Source organism: Strigops habroptila, chromosome 1 (assembly GCF_004027225.2).
Source record: "Strigops habroptila isolate Jane chromosome 1, bStrHab1.2.pri, whole genome shotgun sequence".
In the NCBI taxonomy this organism is placed as follows: Eukaryota; Metazoa; Chordata; class Aves; order Psittaciformes; family Psittacidae; genus Strigops; species Strigops habroptila.
The window spans coordinates 655,425-674,668 of record NC_044277.2 but is presented as its reverse complement, the minus strand read 5'-3'; the positions used below and the strand labels follow the sequence as shown (position 1 = coordinate 674,668).

Genomic DNA, 19,244 nt, shown 5'->3' with positions numbered 1-19,244 from the left:
TCACGTTCTTGGTGCTTTTTGGAGCTCCTGGTGCCACCAGGCGACGGCTTATTGGTCCCAGTGAGGAACTGGGAGGGAAGCGGAGGAATTGGGATGGAGCCACCCCCCGGCTGGCTCAGGAGTGGAGGAAGCGGTTGAAGGCGTTGTAGGCAGATTCCAGGTCAAACAGCATCTGCCTCACCTGGGAATCATCCAACTCATCCGAGGCCGACATCCCGCTGAGGGTCTGCAGCCTGGGAAGAGCCAACGGCCGCTGTTTACCGGGACCATGATCCCGGGGCGGGACGTGGTTCCGTAGCGCTGCTGCTCACCATTGGTTGACCTTCTGCCTCCCCTCGAAGTCGGGGGGTAAGTGGCTCATGCGGTTCATGGTCTCCATCAGCTCCCGCAGGTCCGGCTGGATCTGGGGAAGAGGGATTTGGGAGGAGGCACCACGCTGGTGGTGTCCAATGGGAGCTCGTGGTGGTGCGGTGGGAGCGTACCTCGTCCATGGCTCGGATCTCCAGGCGGAGCTTGTCCATCACGGTGATGAAGAGCTGCAAGAGGAGGGGTTGGTTCCACCAGGAGCCATCTCAATCCCACCCAAATCCCATCCAAATCCCACCATTCCCACCCAAATCCCATCTAAATCCCATCCAAGTCCCACCATTCCCATCCAAACTCCACCCAAATCACATCCAAACCCTGCCATTCCCACTCAAATCCCATCCAAATCCTACCTAAATCACATCCAAATCACATTCAAATCCCACCATTCCCATCCAAATTCCACCCAAATCCCATCCAAATTCCATCCAAATCCCACCATTCTCATCTAAGTTCCCATCCAAATCACACCATTCCCATCCAAATCCCATCCAATTCCACCAAATCCCACCATTCTCATCTAATCCCACCCAATCACACCATTCTCCAAATCCACCAAATCCCATCCAAATTCCACCCAAATCCCACCATTCTACCCAAATCCCATCTAAATCCCACCCAATTCCCCATTCCCATCCAAATCCCACCTGAATCACATCCAAACCCCGCCATTCCCACCTAAATCCCATCCAAATCCCACCCAAATCCCATCCAAATTCCATCCAAATTCCACCATTCTCATCCAAATCCCATCTAAATCCCACCCAATTCCCCATTCCCATCCAAATCCCACCATTCTCATCACATACAAACTCCGCCATTCCCACCTAAATCCCATCCAAATCCCACCATTCCCATCTAAATCCCATCCAAATTCCATCCAAATCCCACCATTCTCATCCAAATCCCATCCAAATCCCACCATTCTCATCCAAATCCCATCATTCTTATCTAAATCCCATCCATATCCCATCCAAATTCCATCCAAATCCCACCATTCTCATCTAAATCCCATCCAAGTCACACCATTCCCATCCAAATCGCACCCAAATCCCATCCAAACCCCACCCAAAGCCCCACCCAGATCCCACCGGATCCCACCATTCCCACCCAAGCCCAAGCCGGTGCCGTACAGAGACGATGTCGGCGATGCAGCGGTTGAGGTTGCCTTTGTCGTCCTTGATGGTGATGGGTCGATCCTCCTTGATCCTCTCCATGGCCAAGGGGCAGTCGAGCTGCGGGGAGACGCCACCATCAGCGGCACAACCGGTGCCCATTGAGCTCCGGTGGTGGCACCGGGTGTCACCGGGTGTCACTGGGTGTCAATGGGTGTCAATGGGTGCCACCGGTGGCCTCGGCTCACCCGGAACTTGCGGCAGAAGTCATCGATGGAGCTGATCTCGGCCCCTTGGACCTGCTTGAGGGCGGCTTTGAACTGGACCAGGAGGCGGGAGCAGGCGGCCGTGTACCTGCGGGCGAGGAGGGGACACGCGTGGAGGGCCCCGGCCCTGGGGAACCCCCCCCCCGGGACCCCCGGGACCCCCGGACCCACTCGTTGGGAGAGACACAGTCCTTGATGTAGGCCTTCTCCAGCGCCTGCAGCGTCTTCACCACCGCGAAGAGCTCGGCCATGTTGTCGTACCTGCAACGGGACCATGGGGGGCACCATGGGGGGCACCACGGGGGGCAGGATGGGGCTTGGTGCAGGTGAAGGGGGTGGTGATGGAGAATGGGGGTCTATGGGGGAATTGGGATGGAGGAGAGGGACCAGGATGGAGAAGAGAGGACCATGATGACCTTAGAAGGACCATGACGGAGAATGGTGTCCCAGGAAGGACCATGATGGAAAAGAGGAGACAGGGATGGAGAACGGGGGATTATGATGGAGATGGGACCAAGATGGAGGAGAAGGGACCAGGATGGAGAAGATGGGACCAGGATGGAGAGGAGGGGACAATGATGTCCTTGGAGGGACCACAATGGAGAATGGTGTCCCAGGAAGGACCATGATGGAAAAGAGGAGACAGTGGTGGAGAACAGGGGATTATGATGGAGAAGATGGGACCAGGATGGAGAAGAATGGACCAGGATGGAGAAGATGGGACCAGGATGGAGAGCTGTGTTTCAGGAAGGACCATGATGGAGAAAAGGGGGTTATGATGGAGAAGATGAGACCATGATGGGGAATAGGAGACAGTGATGGAGAACAGGGTCTCAGGAGAGACCACAATGGACAATGATGTCCTTGGAGGAACCACGATGGAAAACAAGGTCCCAGGAAGGACCTTGACAGAGAAGACTGTGATGGGGAATAGGAGGCCGTGATAGACAACAGTGTCCAAGGAAGGACCACGACGGTCCATGATGGACAATGGTGTCTGAGGAAGGACCACGATGGAGAAGACTATGATGGAGAAAGTAGGGACCATGATGGACACCAGCGTCCCTGAAGGACCATGATGGAGAACAAGAGGCTGTGATAGACGATGGTGTCCAGGAAGGACATGATGGAGAAGAGGGGGTTGTGATGGAGAAGACAGGACCATGATGGGCAATAGGAGACCGTGATGGAGAAGGGGTGTCCAGGGAGGACCAGGGTGGACACCAGCGCCCGTGCGGGGCTGTGGCAGGCCCCGGTGGCCGCCGGTGCCCTGGAGAGGCCCGTGACGGCCACCGGCAGCTCCACAGCGGGGCTCAGGGGCCCGGCCCACGTGTGTCCCCCCCGCGGTGGCCGGTGGCGCCTCTCCGGGTCCTTCCTGTCCCCCCGCGGGCGGCTCCGGACTCACTTCTCCCGCTCCCGGGCGTTCTTGTAGAGCTTCACCTCCTGCGGGACACCGGGATGAGACATGGGACATGGGGAAACTGGGACACTGGGATGAGACACGGGACACCAGGATGAGACATGGGACATGGGGACACCGGGATGAGACACGGGACACCGGGACACCAGGATGTGACATGGGACATGGGGAAACTGGGACACTGGGATGAGACACGGGACACCAGGATGAGACATGGGACATGGGGACACCGGGATGAGACACGGGACACCGGGATGAGACACGGGACACCAGGACACCAGGATGTGATATGGGACATGGGGAAACCGGGACACCAGGATGAGACATGGGACACCGGGATGAGACATGGGGACACCGGGACACAGGGACACCGGGACACAGGGACACCAGGATGAGACATGGGACACTGGGACATGGGGCACTGGCATGAGACATGGGACGCCAGGACACCAGGATGGGACACGGTGACACTGGGACATGGGGACACCGGGATGAGACATGAGGACACGGGGATGGGGACACTGGGACACCGAGAAGGGACACGGGGGCATAATGTGTGCGGGGGATGTCCCCGTCCCACCGGTCCCACTCACCTCGTACAGCTCCGGCTTGTTCCCGGCGGCTGGAACGGGATGGAAAAGCGTTGGGTGGAGCAGGAGGATCCCGGTCCCCCCCCCCATTGACACCCCCCCGGTGGTCCCCCCCCCCCCGCTGTCACCTCCGAGCCCGGCCGGGCCCGCGATGCCGTGAAACATCCCGCGGGTCACCGGGACCCCCGGGGCCCCCGGTGGGTTCGGGTCCCTCCGGTGGGTTCGGGTCCTTCCGGAGCCGCTCCCGCTGGGTTCGGGTCCCCCCGGAGCCGCTCCCGGTGGGTTCTGGTCCCTCCGGGACCGCTCCCGGTGGGTTCGGGTCCTTCCGGAGCCGCTCCCGTGGGTTCGGGTCCCTCCGGTGGGTTCGGGTCCCTCCGGAGCCGCTCCCGGTGGGTTCGGGTCTCTTCGGAGCCGCTCCGCTGCGTTCGGGTCTTTCCGGAGCCGCTCCCGGCGCCGGCAGCACTTCCGCAAGATGGCGGCGGGTCGATGACGCGGCGCTCGGCTCGTGGCGCCTGAGCCGGGATCGAGGGAGCCGGGATCGACTGCGCGGGCTGCGGGAGGAGGGCGGGAAAAGGGGTGGGTTTGGCGGGAAAAGGGGTGGGTTTGGCGGGAAAAGGGGTGATTTCGGTGGGAAACGGGATGGTTTTGGCGCGGAAACGATGGTTTGGGGGGAATGATGGTTTTAGAGGGGAAAAAGGTGGTTTTAGTGCGGAAACAAGATGATTTTAACCGAAAAATCATTATTTTGGTGGTGAAAATGATGGGTTTGGTGGGAAAAATGGTGGGTATGGTGCAAAAAAGGATTATTTTGGCAGAGAAAAGGATGATTTGGGGGGGAATGCTGGGTTTTGGTGGGAAATGGGGTGGCTTTGGTACGAAAAATTATTATTTTGAGGGGAAATTTATGATTTTGGTAAAAATGGTGGATTTGGGGGGGAAATTGTGGTTTTGGTGGGAAAATTATGCGCTTGACAGAGAAAATTAAGGTTTTGGTGGGGAAAAGGATGGTTTTGGGGTGGGAAATGATGGTTTTGGCAGGGCAAATGATGGTTTTGGCAGGGAAAATGAAGGTTTTTCTGGGGAAAATTGTGGCGTTTGGGGGGAAAAGGATGGGTTTGGGGGGGAAATGGGGAGTTGGGGGGAAATGGTGGTTTTGGCAGGAAAAGGTGCCATGAGGAGGCTCAGCCCCCCCTCCCCCGGGTCAGGGCAGCGCTGGGGGCAGGGGTAACGCTGCGGGCGGGGGGGTCCGAGGGCAGCAGCGGCTGGAAGCAGGAGGAGCAGCAGGACAAGGAGCAGCAGGACAAGGAGCGGGGCGGGGGGGGTGGATCAAGGGGCGCAGGGAGGTGGCTGCTGACGGCAGCGGCGGGGTCACGGCCGGGGCAGCACCGCGGCGAGGTGCCGGAGCCAGCGGGGGGGTCATGGGGGGTATCTGGGTTCATGGCGGGGTTCATGGGGCCCGGTGCTGGTGCCGGTGCTGGGGTTGGTTGTGTGGGGAAAGGGGAATGTGAGAAATAAATGAATCCTGGGAAAAGGCGTTGGTGGCTCCAAAGGGTTTGTGTTGGGATGATGGTGGGGATGTGATGGCGGCGTCAGGACAATGATGCCGTTGAGACAATGATGTGAGGACAATGATGATGAGGAGGCAACAGCGATGAGATGATGATGATGTCAACACAACGATGTGATGATGATGGTGTAGAGATAATGATGATGTCAGGATAGAGATGATGTCAACATGATGATGTCATTGAGACAGTGATGTCGGGATAATGGTGAGGTCAAGACAATGATGTTAAGGCAACACAGATGTCGAGACGATGATGTCGAGGTGCTGGTGGTGTTGGGACAACAATGGTGAGGTTAAGACAACAATGAGGTCAAGATGATGGTCATCAAGATGATGACAATGTCAAGACAATGATGTTGAGATGATAATGAGATTGCGACAATGATGCCAAGATGATGATGTTGATGATGATGATGATTTTGAGACAATGACAATGTCAGGACAATGAAATCGAGATGATGATGACATCAAGACGATGATGTCGAGACAATGATGGTATCAAGATGATGACAACGTGGTCAAGATGATGATGTCAAGACAATGAAGATGATGGCAGGGCAACGAGGTCGAGATGACAGTGAGGTCAAAACAATGGTGTTGAGACAACAATGATGCTGACCCGGGGAACTACAGACGAGGCAGGCTCACCTCTGCCTGGCAAAATCTTGGAGCAGTTTCTCCTGGGGAGCATGCTGAGGCACATGAAAAACAACGAGGTGGTTGGTGACAGCCAACATGGCTTCACTAAGGGGAAATCCTGCCTGACCAATTTGGTGGCCTTCTATGATGGAGCCACGGAACTGATGGACAGCGGCAGAGCAGTTGGTGTCATCTACCTGGACTTGTGCAAAGCGTTCGACACTGTCCCACATGACATCCTTGTCTCTAAATTGGAGAGACATCAATTTGGTAGATGGACCACTCGGTGGATAAAGAACTGGCTCGATGGCCGCACGCAAAGAGTTGTGGTAAATGGCTCGATGTCCAGTTGGAAACCTGTAACGAGTGGTGTCCCTCAGGGATCGGTGTTGGGACCGGTCCTGTTCAACATCTTTGTCGGTGACATGGACAGTGGGATTGAGTGCGCCCTCAGCAAGTTTGCCGACGACACCAAGCTGTGTGGTTCGGTTGATACGCTGGAGGGAAGGGATGCCATCCAGAGGGACCTTGACACGCTGGTGAGGTGGGCCGATGCCAACCTTATGAAGTTTAACCAAGCCAAGTGTAAGGTCCTACACCTGGGTCGGGGCAATCCCAGGCACTGCTACAGATTGGGCAGAGAAGAGATTCAGAGCAGCCCTGCAGAAAAGGACTTGGGGGTGTTGGTTGGCGAGAAGCTTAACCCAAGCCAGCTTCAGTGTGTGCTTGAGCCCAAAAACCGCCTATGTCCTGGGCTGCATCAAAAGAAGCGTGACCAGCAGGTCAAAGGAGGTGATCCTGCCCCTCTGCTCTGCTCTGGTGAGACCCCACTTGCAGCACTGTGTGCAGGGCTGGGGTCCTCAGCATCAGAAGGACATGGAGCTGTTGGAGCAAGTCCAGAGGAGGCCACGAGGATGATCAGGGGCTGGAGCAGCTCCCGTATGGAGCCAGGCTGAGAACATTGGGGCTGTTCAGCCTGGAGAAGAGAAGCTGCGTGGAGACCTCAGAGCAGCTTCCAGGGTCTGAAGGGGGCTACAAGGATGCTGGAGAGGGACCTTCACCAGGGACTGGAGTGATAGGACAAGGGGTGATGGGTTCAAACTGAAACAGGGGAAGTTCAGGTTGGAGATAAGGAAGAAGTTCTTCACAGTGAGGGTGGTGAAGCACTGGAATGGGTTGCCCAGGGAGGTTGTGGATGCTCCATCCCTGGCGGTGTTCAAGGCCAGGTTGGACAGAGCCTTGAGCCACATGGTTTGGTGCGAGGGGTCCCTGCCCCTGGCAGGGGGTTGGAACTGGATGATCTTAAGGTCCTTTCCAACACAAACAATTCTGTGATTGTGTGATTCTATAATGGTGTCGATACAACAATGAGGAGATCGAGATGATGAGGTTGAGACATTGATGTCAAGACAATGATCGTGGTGTCAGGACAATGATGACGTTGAGACAACAATGGTGACATCAGGATGATGGTGATGTCAAGATGATGATGTGAACATGACTCTTTGGCTCTTTCTTTGACTCTTTGCCTCTTGACCAGCTTCTTTCAGCCCCCACCACCACCCACCAACCCGGGAGACCCCCAACACGGTTGAACCTTGGGGTGACCTGCAGGAACAGCCAACCCCAGCATCAACCATCCATCGGGAGCACCAAACCACCCACTTACAGAGCAGCACATGGAGGAAACCACCAGCAGAGCCTCATCCTGCCCATGCAGGAGGTGCCACAGCCCCACCAGTGCCCCCTGCTCCCACTGGTCACCCCGGTACCAACCATTAACCATTAACCACCAACCGGCTGGAGCCGGCGGGAGCATCGCACCGGGTTTATGCCTTTATTGCCGGATCAAAGCCGGAGCCAGACGGGAGGAGCCGGGATGGACTTTGGCTCCGGGGCCAGGTCCTGGTGATGGTGGCACCTTGGGGGCACCGGGGCCGTGAGGGTGGTGACCGGCGGTGGGACAAAGGGTTCTTCCTGGTGGATGCCATGGGCACCCTGTGTGGGGAGGGGGGCAGCACCCAGGGGTGAGCCCAGCACCCAGGTGTGAGCTCAGCACCATGACTGAGCACCCAGATGGAACCTGAGCACCTTGGTGTGATCTGAGCACCCAGGGATGAGTTGAGCACCCAGGTATGAGCTCAGCACCCATGACTAAGCACCCAGTTGGAACCTGAGCCCCTTGGTATGAGTGGGGCGCCAAGTGTTGATCTGAGCACCCTTGGGTGACCCCAGCCCCTGAGCCAGGAACCCAGGACGTGAAGCCAAGTAGGCACCCAGGAGTGAGCCCAGCACCCATGAGTAGAGCACCCAGGAGTGAGCCCAGCACCCATGAGTAGAGCACCCAGGTATGAGGCCAGCACCTCGGTGTGAGCCCCGCACCAAGTGTGAGCCCAGCACCTGATCTGGGTGCTTGGGCATCAGCCGGGGACCAGGGGATGAGCCCAGCACCCAGGGGTGAGCAGAGCACCCTGGGCTGACCAGAGCACCCATGGGTGAGCCAAGGCCCTTGGCATGAGCTGAGCACCCAGGCGTGGCCCCAGCACCCAGGGTTGAGTTGAGCACCCAGGGGTGAGCTGAGCCCCTTGGCATGAGTGGAGCATCCAGCTGGAACCTGAGCACCCAGGGGTGAGCCAAGGCCCTTGACATGACTCAAGCACCCAGGGTCACGTGAAGCACCCAGGTGTGAGCTGAGCACCCGAGGGTGAGCCCAGCACCCATGACTGAGTACCCAGATGGACCCTTAGCACCCAGGGGTGATCTGAGCCCCTGAGCTGGGTGCCAGAGCTGAGCAGGGCACCCAGGGCTGAGCCCAGCACGTTGGCGTGACCCCAGCACCCGGTGCTGATCCCAGCACCCAGGGGTAAAGCAAGCACCCAGATGGACCCTGAGCACCCAGGGGTGAACCGAGCAACCCAGGGCTGAGCCAAACCTCCCGGCATGAACTCAGCACCTCGGGCTGAGCCCAGCACCTTGGCGTGACCCAAGCGCCCGGTGCTGGTCCCAGCACCCACGGGTGCCCCAAACCCTTGGCCCCTCTCAGAGCACCCAGTGCTGACCCCAGCACCCAGGGGTGACCCCCGGCACCCCCCATCTCCTGCGGCGGGTCAGCACCGCGCGGGTGGGTGCCGCCGGGCCCTGAGCAATGGTTAACCCGGCGCAATCTCAGCCGCAGCCAATCGCCGCCGGCGCCGCGGGTGCTTTTACAGCCCCGACACCCGCCGATGGGCGCAGCACCCACGGGGCCACCCCCCGGCACAGGCCACGGCACAGTCCCGGGCCCCCCCCGCCGAGCCGAGCCGAGCCGAGCCGAGCCATGGGCACGGTGCTGCTGGCGCTGCTGGCGCTGGCGGCGGCGGGCGCGGGGCGCGGGGCGCGGGGCGCGGACCCCGCCGCGGCGCTGCGGGCGCTGGAGGCGCTGGAGGCGCTGCTGGCGTCGGGCTCCGGGTCCCTGCCCCGCGGCGCCGTCGCGGCCCTCGTGGGCACCGTGGGGAGCCGTGCGCAGTGCGGGCCCGGGCCGTGCGGAGCGGTGAGCGGCGGCGCCGAGCGGGGCAGCGCCGTGTGGAAAGGGGAGGGAGCAGCCAGCGGGGACAAAGGGCGGCGCGACCGGACGGGACGGGACGGGACGGGTGGAAAAGGGACGGGATGGGGCGGCAGAGGATGGGGAGACAGAGGATGGGGCCGCAAAGGGTGGCTGGGGCGGGATGCCGTGGATCGGGTGGGATGGGGTGGGAGGGTTTGGTGGGGCATGGGCCACCGCGGCACCGTACGGCACGATGTGACAGGCTGCGGCGTGCTGTGGCACTGTCCGTCCCCGGACATGCTCTGGCACCGTATGTCCCCGTGTATGGCGTGCTATGGCATGGGGTGGCACTGTATGGTGGGGCATGAACCGCCATGTACCCTGTGGTCTCATGTATGACATGCTATGGCGCGCTATGACATGCTATGGCACGCTATGGCACGCTATGACATGCTATGGCACACTGGGGCACACTGGGGCACCCCCTGATCCCACAGCTCCCACCCGCGGTGTCCCCTCAGTGCAACTGACACCCTCCCCCTCAGGGTACCCTGACCCCCCAATACTCAGACCCCCCCCACAGCACCCTGACTCCCCCCCCCCCAGGTACCCAGGTCTATTTCCAGGGCATCCTGACCCCCCCCCAACACCTTGACCCCCCCTGATCACCCCCTGACCATCCTGCCCTCCCTCTGCACCTCTCTGTCCCTCTCTGACTTCACCTGACCCCCCCCAGCACCCAGACCCCCCCTTCACACGCCCCCAGGGTACCCCAATCCCCTGTGACACCCCACCAGCACCCTGACCCCCAGCACCTTGAACCCACCTGACACCCTCCTGGACCACTCTGACCCCCCCTCCAGGGAACCCTCATCCCCGCGACCCCCCATAACCCTGAACCCCCCCTCCAGCACCTTGACCCCAGCGCCCCCGGGCACCCCGACCCCCCGTTGACCCCCCATCACCCTGACCCCCAGCACCTTAAACCCCCTTTGACCCCCCTGCACCCCCCGACCACTCCTGACCCCCCATCACCCTGACCCCATTGACCCCCCCGATCCCCCCCAGCACCCTGAACCCCCCAAAACCCTGAGCCCCATCACCCTGACCCCCCTCCATCACCCTGACCCCCCCTGTCCCCCCCCAGTGCATCTCAGCGGGTGATGTCCTGGCTCTGGCCGGTGCCACCGCGGGGCTGGAGGCCCCCGACCTGCCCTGGCTCGGAGCCGCCGTCCTGGGGACCCTGTGGGACCCGGCGGCCGCCTGCACCGGCCCCGGCACCGACACCGGCCCCAGCCCCGGCCCCAGCCCCGGCCCCGGCAGCGCCCGGGGCCGCTGGGCCGCCCGCGCCCGCGCCCTGCACCGCGCCTTCAGCGCCCGCAGCGCCGCGTTCAGCACCAGGGACAGCGGCAGGGCCGGCGGCGGCGCCGGGAGCCCCGGTGGGAGCCGCAGCGGAGGGGCCGGCAGCGGCCGCCCCGGCCCCCTGGAGGTGTCGGTGCTGCTGGAGGCCATTGGGCGCAACTACCGCAGCCAGGACGGCCGGGAGGTGGGGGACGGGGGGCATGGGCGGGGGGACACGGGATATGGGGTCATGGGATATGGGATATGGGATATGGGGTATGGGGACACGGGATATGGGGATATGGGATATGGGATATGGGATATGGGGTATGGGGACACGGGATATGGGGATATGGGATATGGGGACATGGGATATGGGGATATGGAGTCATGGGGACATGGGGACACAGGACATGGGGATATGGGATATGGGGAGATGGGATATGGAGACATGGGGACATGGGGATATGGGGATATGGGGTCATGGGGACATGGGATATGGGGATATGGGGACATGGGGACATGGGGATATGGGATATGGGGACATGGGGATATGGGGACATGGGGACATGGGGATATGGGATATGGGGTCATGGGGACATGGGATATGGGGATATGGAGACATGGGGACATGGGGATATGGGGTCATGGGGACACGGGATATGGGGGTATGAGAATGTGGGGACATGGGGATATGGAGTCATGGGGACATGGGGACATGGGGACACAGGATGTGGGATATGGGGATATGGCGGCATGGGGACATGGGGACATAGGGATATGGGGATATGGGGTCATGGGGATATGTGGGATACAGCGGGGACATGGGACTTGGGGGGGACACATGAGACACGGGATGGACACAGGACACCGGGGGACATGGAGGGGGACACAGGACATGGGAGGGTCACGAGACACAGGGGTCATGGGGGACATGGAACGTGGTGGAGCCATGAGGTGGTGGGGGTGACACGGGCCATGGGGGGGGCCATGGGGGATACGTGACGTGGGGGTCACGGGGCACTGGGGGGGGGACACGTGCCCTGGGGAGGTGACACTCACCGTGGCCACGTGGCTGCGGACACGGGGCCGCGATGGGTGCTCTGGGTGTCACCCTCATGGGGTGGATGGTGCGTTGGTGATGGTGATGGTGGTGCTGATGGTGCTGATGATGATGGTGCTGATGATGGTGCTGGTGCTGGTGTCCCCAGGGCTGCCTGGACGCCGGGGCCGTGTTGGCCGCGGGGGCCGCCGTGTCCCCCCGGGTGGGCGCGGGGCGGGTGCTGGCGGCTCTGGGGGCCCTGGTGCTGCGCGGCCGCTGCCTGCGCCCCACGGGCCCCCCCGCGGCACCCGCCGGCACCCCCCGGACCCCCGGGACACCCATTGGGAGCAGTGATGGGCACCCCGAGGCGCTGCCCTGGGCCACGGTGAGGGGTGTTCTGGGTGCTGGGGGGCGGGAGGGTGCCCTACAGGGGGATCTGAGCTCCTTTGGGGGGTGGTCTGCGTGCCCGGGGGGGCTCAGGGTGCCCATAGGGAGGGTCAGGGTCCGCATGGGGGGGTCAGGGTGCCCATGGGGAGGCTCAGGGTGCCCATGGAGAGGGTCAGGGTGCCCATGGCGGGGGGTCCTTGGGCAGGATTGGGGTGCCCAGGGGTGTTCTGGGTGCCCTATAAGGGATCTGGGTGCTGAGGAGGGCGTTAGGGTGCCTACAGGGGAGGTCATAGGTCTTGGGGGGGTGTGTCTGGGTGCCCTATAGGGGTGTCTGGGCTCCTGCGGGGGGACTCTGGGTGCCCCTGGGGGGGCCAGGGTGTCCATGGGGGGATTGGGGGGGGGTAATGTATCTCCGGGGGTCTGGGTGCCCCTGGGGGGGGTGTGGGTGCCCCTGGGGGGCTCCATCCCCACACTGAGGCCGTGCACCCCCCCCAGCTGAGCCTGGACCCCCCCGAGGTGCTGCTGGAGATGTCCCAGCTCGGGGACACCCCGACCCCCCCCCGGACCCCCCCCGACCCCCTCCCCCGCCACGGAGACCCCACCACGGACCCCACGGGCAATGTCACCGCGGCCCCCGGCCCCACGGACCAGCTCAGCACCCTCCAGAGTGAGTGCGGGTGGCACATGGGTGCTGTTGGGTTCCATTGGGTGCCATTGGGTACCATTGGGTGCTATATGTCCCAGGATACGTGCTGGGCTCGGTTGGGTGCCATAGGGTGCTATAGGGTGCTGCGTCCCCCAGGGTATGTGGTGAGGTTGGTGGCCGGACTGGTGCCATTGGGTGCTATAGGGTGCTATGGGGTGCTGTGTCCCCAGGGTACGCGGTGGACTCTGTGGCCAGGCTGGTCCCATAGGGTGCTATGGGGTGCTCCATGTCCCAGGGTACGCGGTGGGCTCCGTGGCTGGGCTGGTGCTGGTCCCATTGGGTGCTATGGGGTGCTATGGGGTGCTATGGGGCGCTATGGGGTGCTATGGGGTGCTGTGTCCCAGGGTATGCACTGGGCTCTGCGGCCGGGCTGGTGCTGGTCCCACTGGACGCTATGGGGTGCCACTGGGTGCTATGGGGCGCTGTGTCCTAGGGTAGGCGCTGGGCTCCGCGGCGGAGCTAGTGCTGGTCCCATTGGATGCCGTTGGGTGCTATGGGGTGCTATGGGGTGCCATGGGGTGCCATGGGGTGCTATGGGGCCCTGTATCCCCCAGGGTACGCGCTGGGCTCCGCGGCGGGGCTGGTGCTGGTCCCATTGGATGCTATGGGGTGCTATGGGGTGCCATTGGGTGCTATGGGGTGCCATGGGGTGCCATGGGGTGCTGTATCCCCCAGGGTACGCGCTGGGCTCCGCGGAGGGGCTGGTGCTGGTCCCATTGGGTGCTGTGGGGTGCTATGGGGTGCCATTGGGTGCTATGGGGTGCTATGGGGCGCTATGGGCTGCTATGGGGCGCTATGGGGTGCCATTGGGTGCTATGGGGTGCTATGGGGCGCTATGGGCTGCTATGGGGCGCTATGGGGTGCCATTGGGTGCTATGGGGTGCCATTGGGTGCTATGGGGCTCTATGGGGTGCCATGGGGTGCCATTGGGTGCTATGGGGCGCTGTATCCCCCAGGGTATGCGCTGGGCTCCGCGGCGGGGCTGGTGCTGGCGCTGGCGCCGCTCCTGGCGCTGCTGCTGCTCCGCTGCCCCCTGCGCGCCGGGACGTGGCGGTGGCTGCACCCGCTGCTGCTGGGGGGGGCGGCCGGAGCCCTCAGCGGGGACGGGATCCTGCACCTCCTGCCGCAGGTACGGGGCTGGGATATGGGGTGTGGGATATGGGATATGGGGTACAGGGAGTGGGGACGGGATCCTGCACCTCCTGCTGCAAGTACGGGCGGGAGCGGGATGGGGATATGGGATATAGGGTATGGGGTGCGGGATCCTGCACCTCCTGCCGCAGGTACGGGTGGGGATGGGGATGGGATATGGGATGTGGGATATGGGGTCCTACACCTCCTGCCCCAGGTATGGGTGGGATGGGGATGGGGCGTGGGATATGGGACATGGGATATGGGGACGGGATCCCGCACCTCCTGCCCCGGGTGAGGGAGGTGGGATTGGGACTGGGATTGGGGAATGGGCTGTGGAACCTGGGGTGTGGGGTGCGGGGATGGGTCCTGCACCTCCCGCCCCACGTGAGGGAGGTGGGACATGGGAACTGGTGGGACACCTGCGGGGGCACCCGATGGGGGGCGCAGGGACACTGGAGGGGTCATGGGGGGCCACCCATGGGTGGTGCTGTGGGGACGGGGGGGGTCATGTGGGGGGACACCCCCGGGGCGCGCTCCCACTCTCCTCCCCCCCCCGCAGGTGCTGGGGCTGCACGATCACGGGGGGGCCGGAGACGTGGGGCACGAGGACGGGGGGGCCGCTGAGCCCCACTGGAAGCTGATGACGGTGCTGGGGGGCATCTATGGGGCGTTCCTGCTGGAGAGGCTGGGGGGGGGCCTGCTGATCCCCGACGAGGTGCGGGGGTGGGGGGGGCTGATGTGGGGTGTGGGGGCAGCTGTGGGGCTGGGGATGCCGGAAGTGTGGGGCAGGGGATGGTGGAGGGTGGCTGGTGTGGGAGGAGATGGGGGGCTGAGTGTGGGGCAGGGGACACCAAGGCAGCGTGGGGCAGGTCACATCTATGGGGCAGGAGACCCACATCCCCGCTCCTCCCCCCAGGTAAAGGTGGATGACACCAACCTCGACCAGAGCACAGAGGAGCTGCAGAGCAGGAGTATGGCCCCGAGCCCCATAACCCCCCTTCCCCAGCCCCATAACCCCCACTGCCCCCTGCCCCAGCCCCATAACCCCCATAGCCCCCCCCAGCAAAACGACCCGACCCAGGTGGGACTCGAACCCACAATCCCCAGCTCCGGAGGCTGATGCCTTGTCCATTAGGCCACTGGGCCCGTGCGCGGCTGCGGCCGGTGCCGCGCTGCTGGGGGGGGGGAGGGGGCGGCTGGAGGGGGCCCAGAGAGACCCCCAGTGACCTCCTGTGACCCCCCGTGACCTCCTGTGACCCCCCCGTGTCCTTGTGTGACCCACCCCGGTGTGACCCCCCCCGCCCCCGTTATCTCGCCCCCCCCACCGTGTCCTTGATGACCCCCCCCCCGTGACCCCCCCATGACCTTGGGCGAACCCCCATGACCTTGGCTGCCGCCCCGGAGCCCCCCCGTGACCTCGAATGACCCCTCCATTGTGCCCCCCCATTACCTCACCCCGATGACCCTGAGTAACCCCCGTGACCTCGGATGACCCCCCTCCATGTTGCCCCCCCCCCGTCCCCGATGACCCCCCCATGACCCTGGGTGACGCCCCCCCCCCCCCAGTGTCCTCCAGTGACCCCCCCATGTACCTGTCTGGCCCCCCCGCCCCGTGACCCCCCCGTGACCTTGGCTGCCTCCCCGGAGCCCCCCCGTGACCTAGAATGACCCCCCCCTTGTGCCCCCCCCAAACCCCCCTCCCCATGACCCCGAGTGACCCCCTGTGACCTCGAGTGACCCCCCGTGTGCCTCCCCCATGTCCCTGATGACCCCCTACGACCCTGTGCGTCCCCCCCATGACCTCAGGTGACCCCCCATGCCCCTCTCTACCCCCCGTGACCCCGGGTGACCCCCCCGTGCCCCTCTCTGCCCCCCCTGTGACCCCGCTGACCCCGGTGCCCCCCCCCCCCAGGCCGGTGGGTGCTGCCGGTGATGACGTCAGTGGGCGCGGCCGCGCACAGCCTCGCGGACGGGCTCGCGCTCGGCGCCGCCTTCGCGGGCTCGTGGCGGGCGGGGGCGGCGGCGGGGGCGGGGCTGCTGCTGCACGAGCTGCCGCACGCGCTGGGTGAGGCGGGGGCGGCGGGGGCAGCGGGGTCAATGGGGTGAATGGGATCGATGGGGTGAATGTGGGTCAATGGAGTGAATGGGGGTGAGTGGGATCAATGGGGGCCAATGGGGGCCAATGGGGGTCAATGGAGGTCAATGGGATCTATAGGGGTGAATGTGGGTCAATGGGGGTGAATGGGAGTGAGTGGGATCAATGGGGGTCAATGGGGGCCAATGGGGGTCAATGGAGGTCAATGGGATCTATGGGGGTGAATGTGGGTCAATGGGGGTGAATGTGGGTCAATGGGGGTGAATGGGGTGAAAGGGGTTGAATGGGGTCAATGGGGGCCAATGGGGGTCAATGAGGGTCAGTGGGATCGTTGGAGGTGAATGGGGTCAGTGGGGGTCAATGGGGGCGAATGGGAGGCCTGTGGGGGGTTCGGGAGGCACAGGGTTGTAGTGGGGTGCAGGGGGGGTTGGGAGGTACACTGGGGGGCTGTGTGGGGCGCGCTGTGGGGGGGGTGTGGGGCGCACAGGGTGGGGACCGCCCCCCCTTTGCCTCCCCCCCTCGGTCCCCGCTGTGCCCGGCAGGGGGCGCTGCGGTGCGGGCGTGTCCTCCCCCCCGCCAGGGGGCGCCGCTCACGCTCGTCTCTCTTCCCCCCCCCCGCCTCCAGGGGACGCGGCGGTGCTGGCGCATGCGCCCTCGGCCCGGGCGCGGCGGCGCGCGCTGTGGCTGCGCGTGGCGGGGGCGGCGCCGGCGCTGCCCGGGCTGTGGGCGGGGCTCGCGCTGGGCGGGGGCGGGGCCGGCGCGTGGGTGCGCGCGGCGGCGGCGGGAGCGGTTCTGCACCTCGCCATGGCCGACATGGTGAGAGCTCGACACTGCGCGATATACCGCGATATACCGCCATAGCACGCGAGAGGGGGCGCGGGTAGGGCGGGATAGGGAGGGATAGGGCGGGATAGAGCGCGATAGGGCTCGATAGAGAGGGATAGGGCACGATAGAGCGCAGTAGGGCGGGATAGAGCGTGATAAAGTGGGATATGTCACAATAGAGCAGGATAGGGCAGGGTATATCGCAATAGAGCGGGACATAACTCGACAGAGCAGTATAGGGCGGGAATAGAGCAGGATAGGGCAGGAATAGATTGGGATATATCGTGATAGGGTGGGAATAGAGAGGAATATAATGTGCTAGAGTGGGATATATCACAATAGGGCAGGAATAGACCAGGATATATCATGATAGGGCAGGAAATAACACGGGATATACCACGATAGAGCGGGATATTCCACGATAGAGCGGGATATTCCACGATAGAGCAGGATATATCGCGATAGAGCAGGACAGGGTGGGATAGAGAGGGTGGAGCGGGATATAATAGGATAGAGCAGGATAGAGCTGGATATAGGAGGATGGAGTGGAATGCAGCGGGACAGAGTGGGATATAATGGGATATAATGGGATATGGCAGGATATAACAGGATATGGTGGGATATACTGGGATAGAGCACGATAGAACAGGCTGGAGCGGGATATAGTGGGATATAGCAGGATATAACAGTATCAAGTGGGATCTAATGGGATATGGGGCTATGGGGGGCTATGGGGGGCTGTGGGGGTTATAGGCAGGGTACAAAGGGCTATAGGGGGCTATGGGGGGTTGTAGAGGGGTTATGGGGGGAGCTTGGCAGTGATGGGGGGTTATAAGGGGCTATGGGGGCCTATAGGGGTCTGGGGGGGGGTTTATGAATGCCACGGGTGCCATGGGGGTACTGTGGGTGCTGTAGGGAGGCCATGGGTGCTGTGCGGGGCTATGGGTTCTGGGTGGGTGCCATGGGGATGCCATGGGTGCTATAGGGGTGCTGCGGGTGCTATAGGGGTGCCGTGGGTGCTATAGGGGTGCTGCGGGTGCTATAGGGGTGCTCTGGGTGCTATAGGAGTGCTGCGGGTGCCACGTCCCCCCCCAACCCCTGTCCCTGCCTTGCCCCGCAGCTGCCGGCGCTGCTGGCGATGAGGGACCCGCACCCATGGGTGCTGCTGGGGGTGCAGAGCCTGGGGCTGGCGCTGGGCTGGGGCACGCTGCTGCTGCTGGCGCTGTACGAGGACAGCATCGTCCTGTGAGCACCCACGGGGGCACCCAGCGGCACCCAGCACCAGCGGGGGCACCCATCATCAGCCAGTGTCAACAGCGGCACCCAGTGTCAACGGGGGCACCCAGCGGCACCCAGCACCAGTGGGGGCACCCAGCACCAACGGGGGCACCCAGCGTCAACAAGGGCACCCAGCGTCAACGGGCATCACCCAATGTCAACGGGGGCACCCAGCGTCACCCAGCGTCAACAGGGGTACCCAGCATCACCCAGCGTCAACGGGGGCACCCAGTGTCACCCAGCATCAACAGGGGCACCCAACATGAACTGGGGTCACCCAATGTCAACAGGGGGCACCCAACTGGCATCACCCCATGTCAACCGGTGTCACCCAACATCACCTGGTACCACCCAATGGTGATGCAGATGGTGGCACCCAATGTCAATGGTGTCAACCAGCATCACCCAACGTCAAACTGGTGTCACCCAACATCAACTGGTACCACCCAATGCCAACTGGGGGGCACCCAACGTCAAACCGGTGCCACCCAACGCGAACTGGTGTCACCCAATGTCAACTGGTGTTACCCAATGTCAAACTGGTGCCACCCAACATCAGCCAGAGTCACCCAACCAGTATCGCCCAACGTCAACCGGCGTCACCCAGCGTCAACTGGGGTCACCCAACACGAACTGGGGTCACCCAACCAGCATCCCCCAATGTCAACTGGTGTCACCCAGTGCCAATGGTGACACCCAACGTCACCCAACATCAACCAGCGTCACTCCCTATGAACTGGCATCACCCAGCGCCAATGGTGTCACCCAACGTCACCCAACATCACCCAACGTCAACCGGCGTCACCCTCCATGAACTGGCGTCACCCAGTGCCAATGGTGTCACCCAGCGCCGATGGTGTCGCCCCACATCTCCCACCCCCCGGTGTCACCCGCCCCCCCCGGCCCCAGCACGGGGACCCCAATAAAGGCGGCGCTGGTTGGGCTGGAGC

General features: G+C 62.9%; 2 protein-coding genes and 1 non-coding gene across 4 annotated transcripts; 1 reads left to right on the top strand and 2 right to left on the bottom strand.

The window, feature by feature from the left end:
• Nucleotides 1-8: 8 nt before the first annotated feature.
• VPS28 (VPS28 subunit of ESCRT-I) lies at nucleotides 9-4,247 on the bottom strand. Of its 2 annotated transcripts, XM_030474436.1 has the most exons (10): nucleotides 4,164-4,196; nucleotides 3,886-3,925; nucleotides 3,761-3,789; nucleotides 3,153-3,190; nucleotides 1,919-2,008; nucleotides 1,730-1,835; nucleotides 1,500-1,601; nucleotides 483-536; nucleotides 312-403; nucleotides 13-233 (listed from the first exon to the last, which is right to left on the bottom strand). In XM_030474436.1, the coding sequence occupies exons 2-10, from the start codon at nucleotides 3,920-3,922 to the stop codon at nucleotides 116-118; spliced, it is 666 nt and encodes a 221-aa protein (XP_030330296.1). In that variant the 5' UTR covers nucleotides 3,923-3,925; nucleotides 4,164-4,196; the 3' UTR covers nucleotides 13-115. The 2 variants fall into 2 exon arrangements, with proteins under 2 accessions (XP_030330295.1, XP_030330296.1); XM_030474435.2 differs by having other exon boundaries at nucleotides 9-233; nucleotides 3,886-4,247.
• A 7,674-nt stretch (nucleotides 4,248-11,921) lies between these two features.
• SLC39A4 (solute carrier family 39 member 4) lies at nucleotides 11,922-19,242 on the top strand. Its single transcript, XM_032920211.1, has 9 exons — nucleotides 11,922-11,957; nucleotides 12,039-12,254; nucleotides 12,752-12,923; nucleotides 13,919-14,091; nucleotides 14,656-14,811; nucleotides 15,013-15,067; nucleotides 16,009-16,161; nucleotides 16,817-17,007; nucleotides 18,137-19,242. The coding sequence occupies exons 1-9, from the start codon at nucleotides 11,922-11,924 to the stop codon at nucleotides 18,263-18,265; spliced, it is 1,281 nt and encodes a 426-aa protein (XP_032776102.1). The 3' UTR covers nucleotides 18,266-19,242.
• Nucleotides 15,170-15,242, bottom strand: TRNAR-CCG. The gene has a single exon. It is a non-coding gene; the product is annotated as a tRNA-Arg (tRNA).
• Nucleotides 19,243-19,244: the final 2 nt, after the last annotated feature.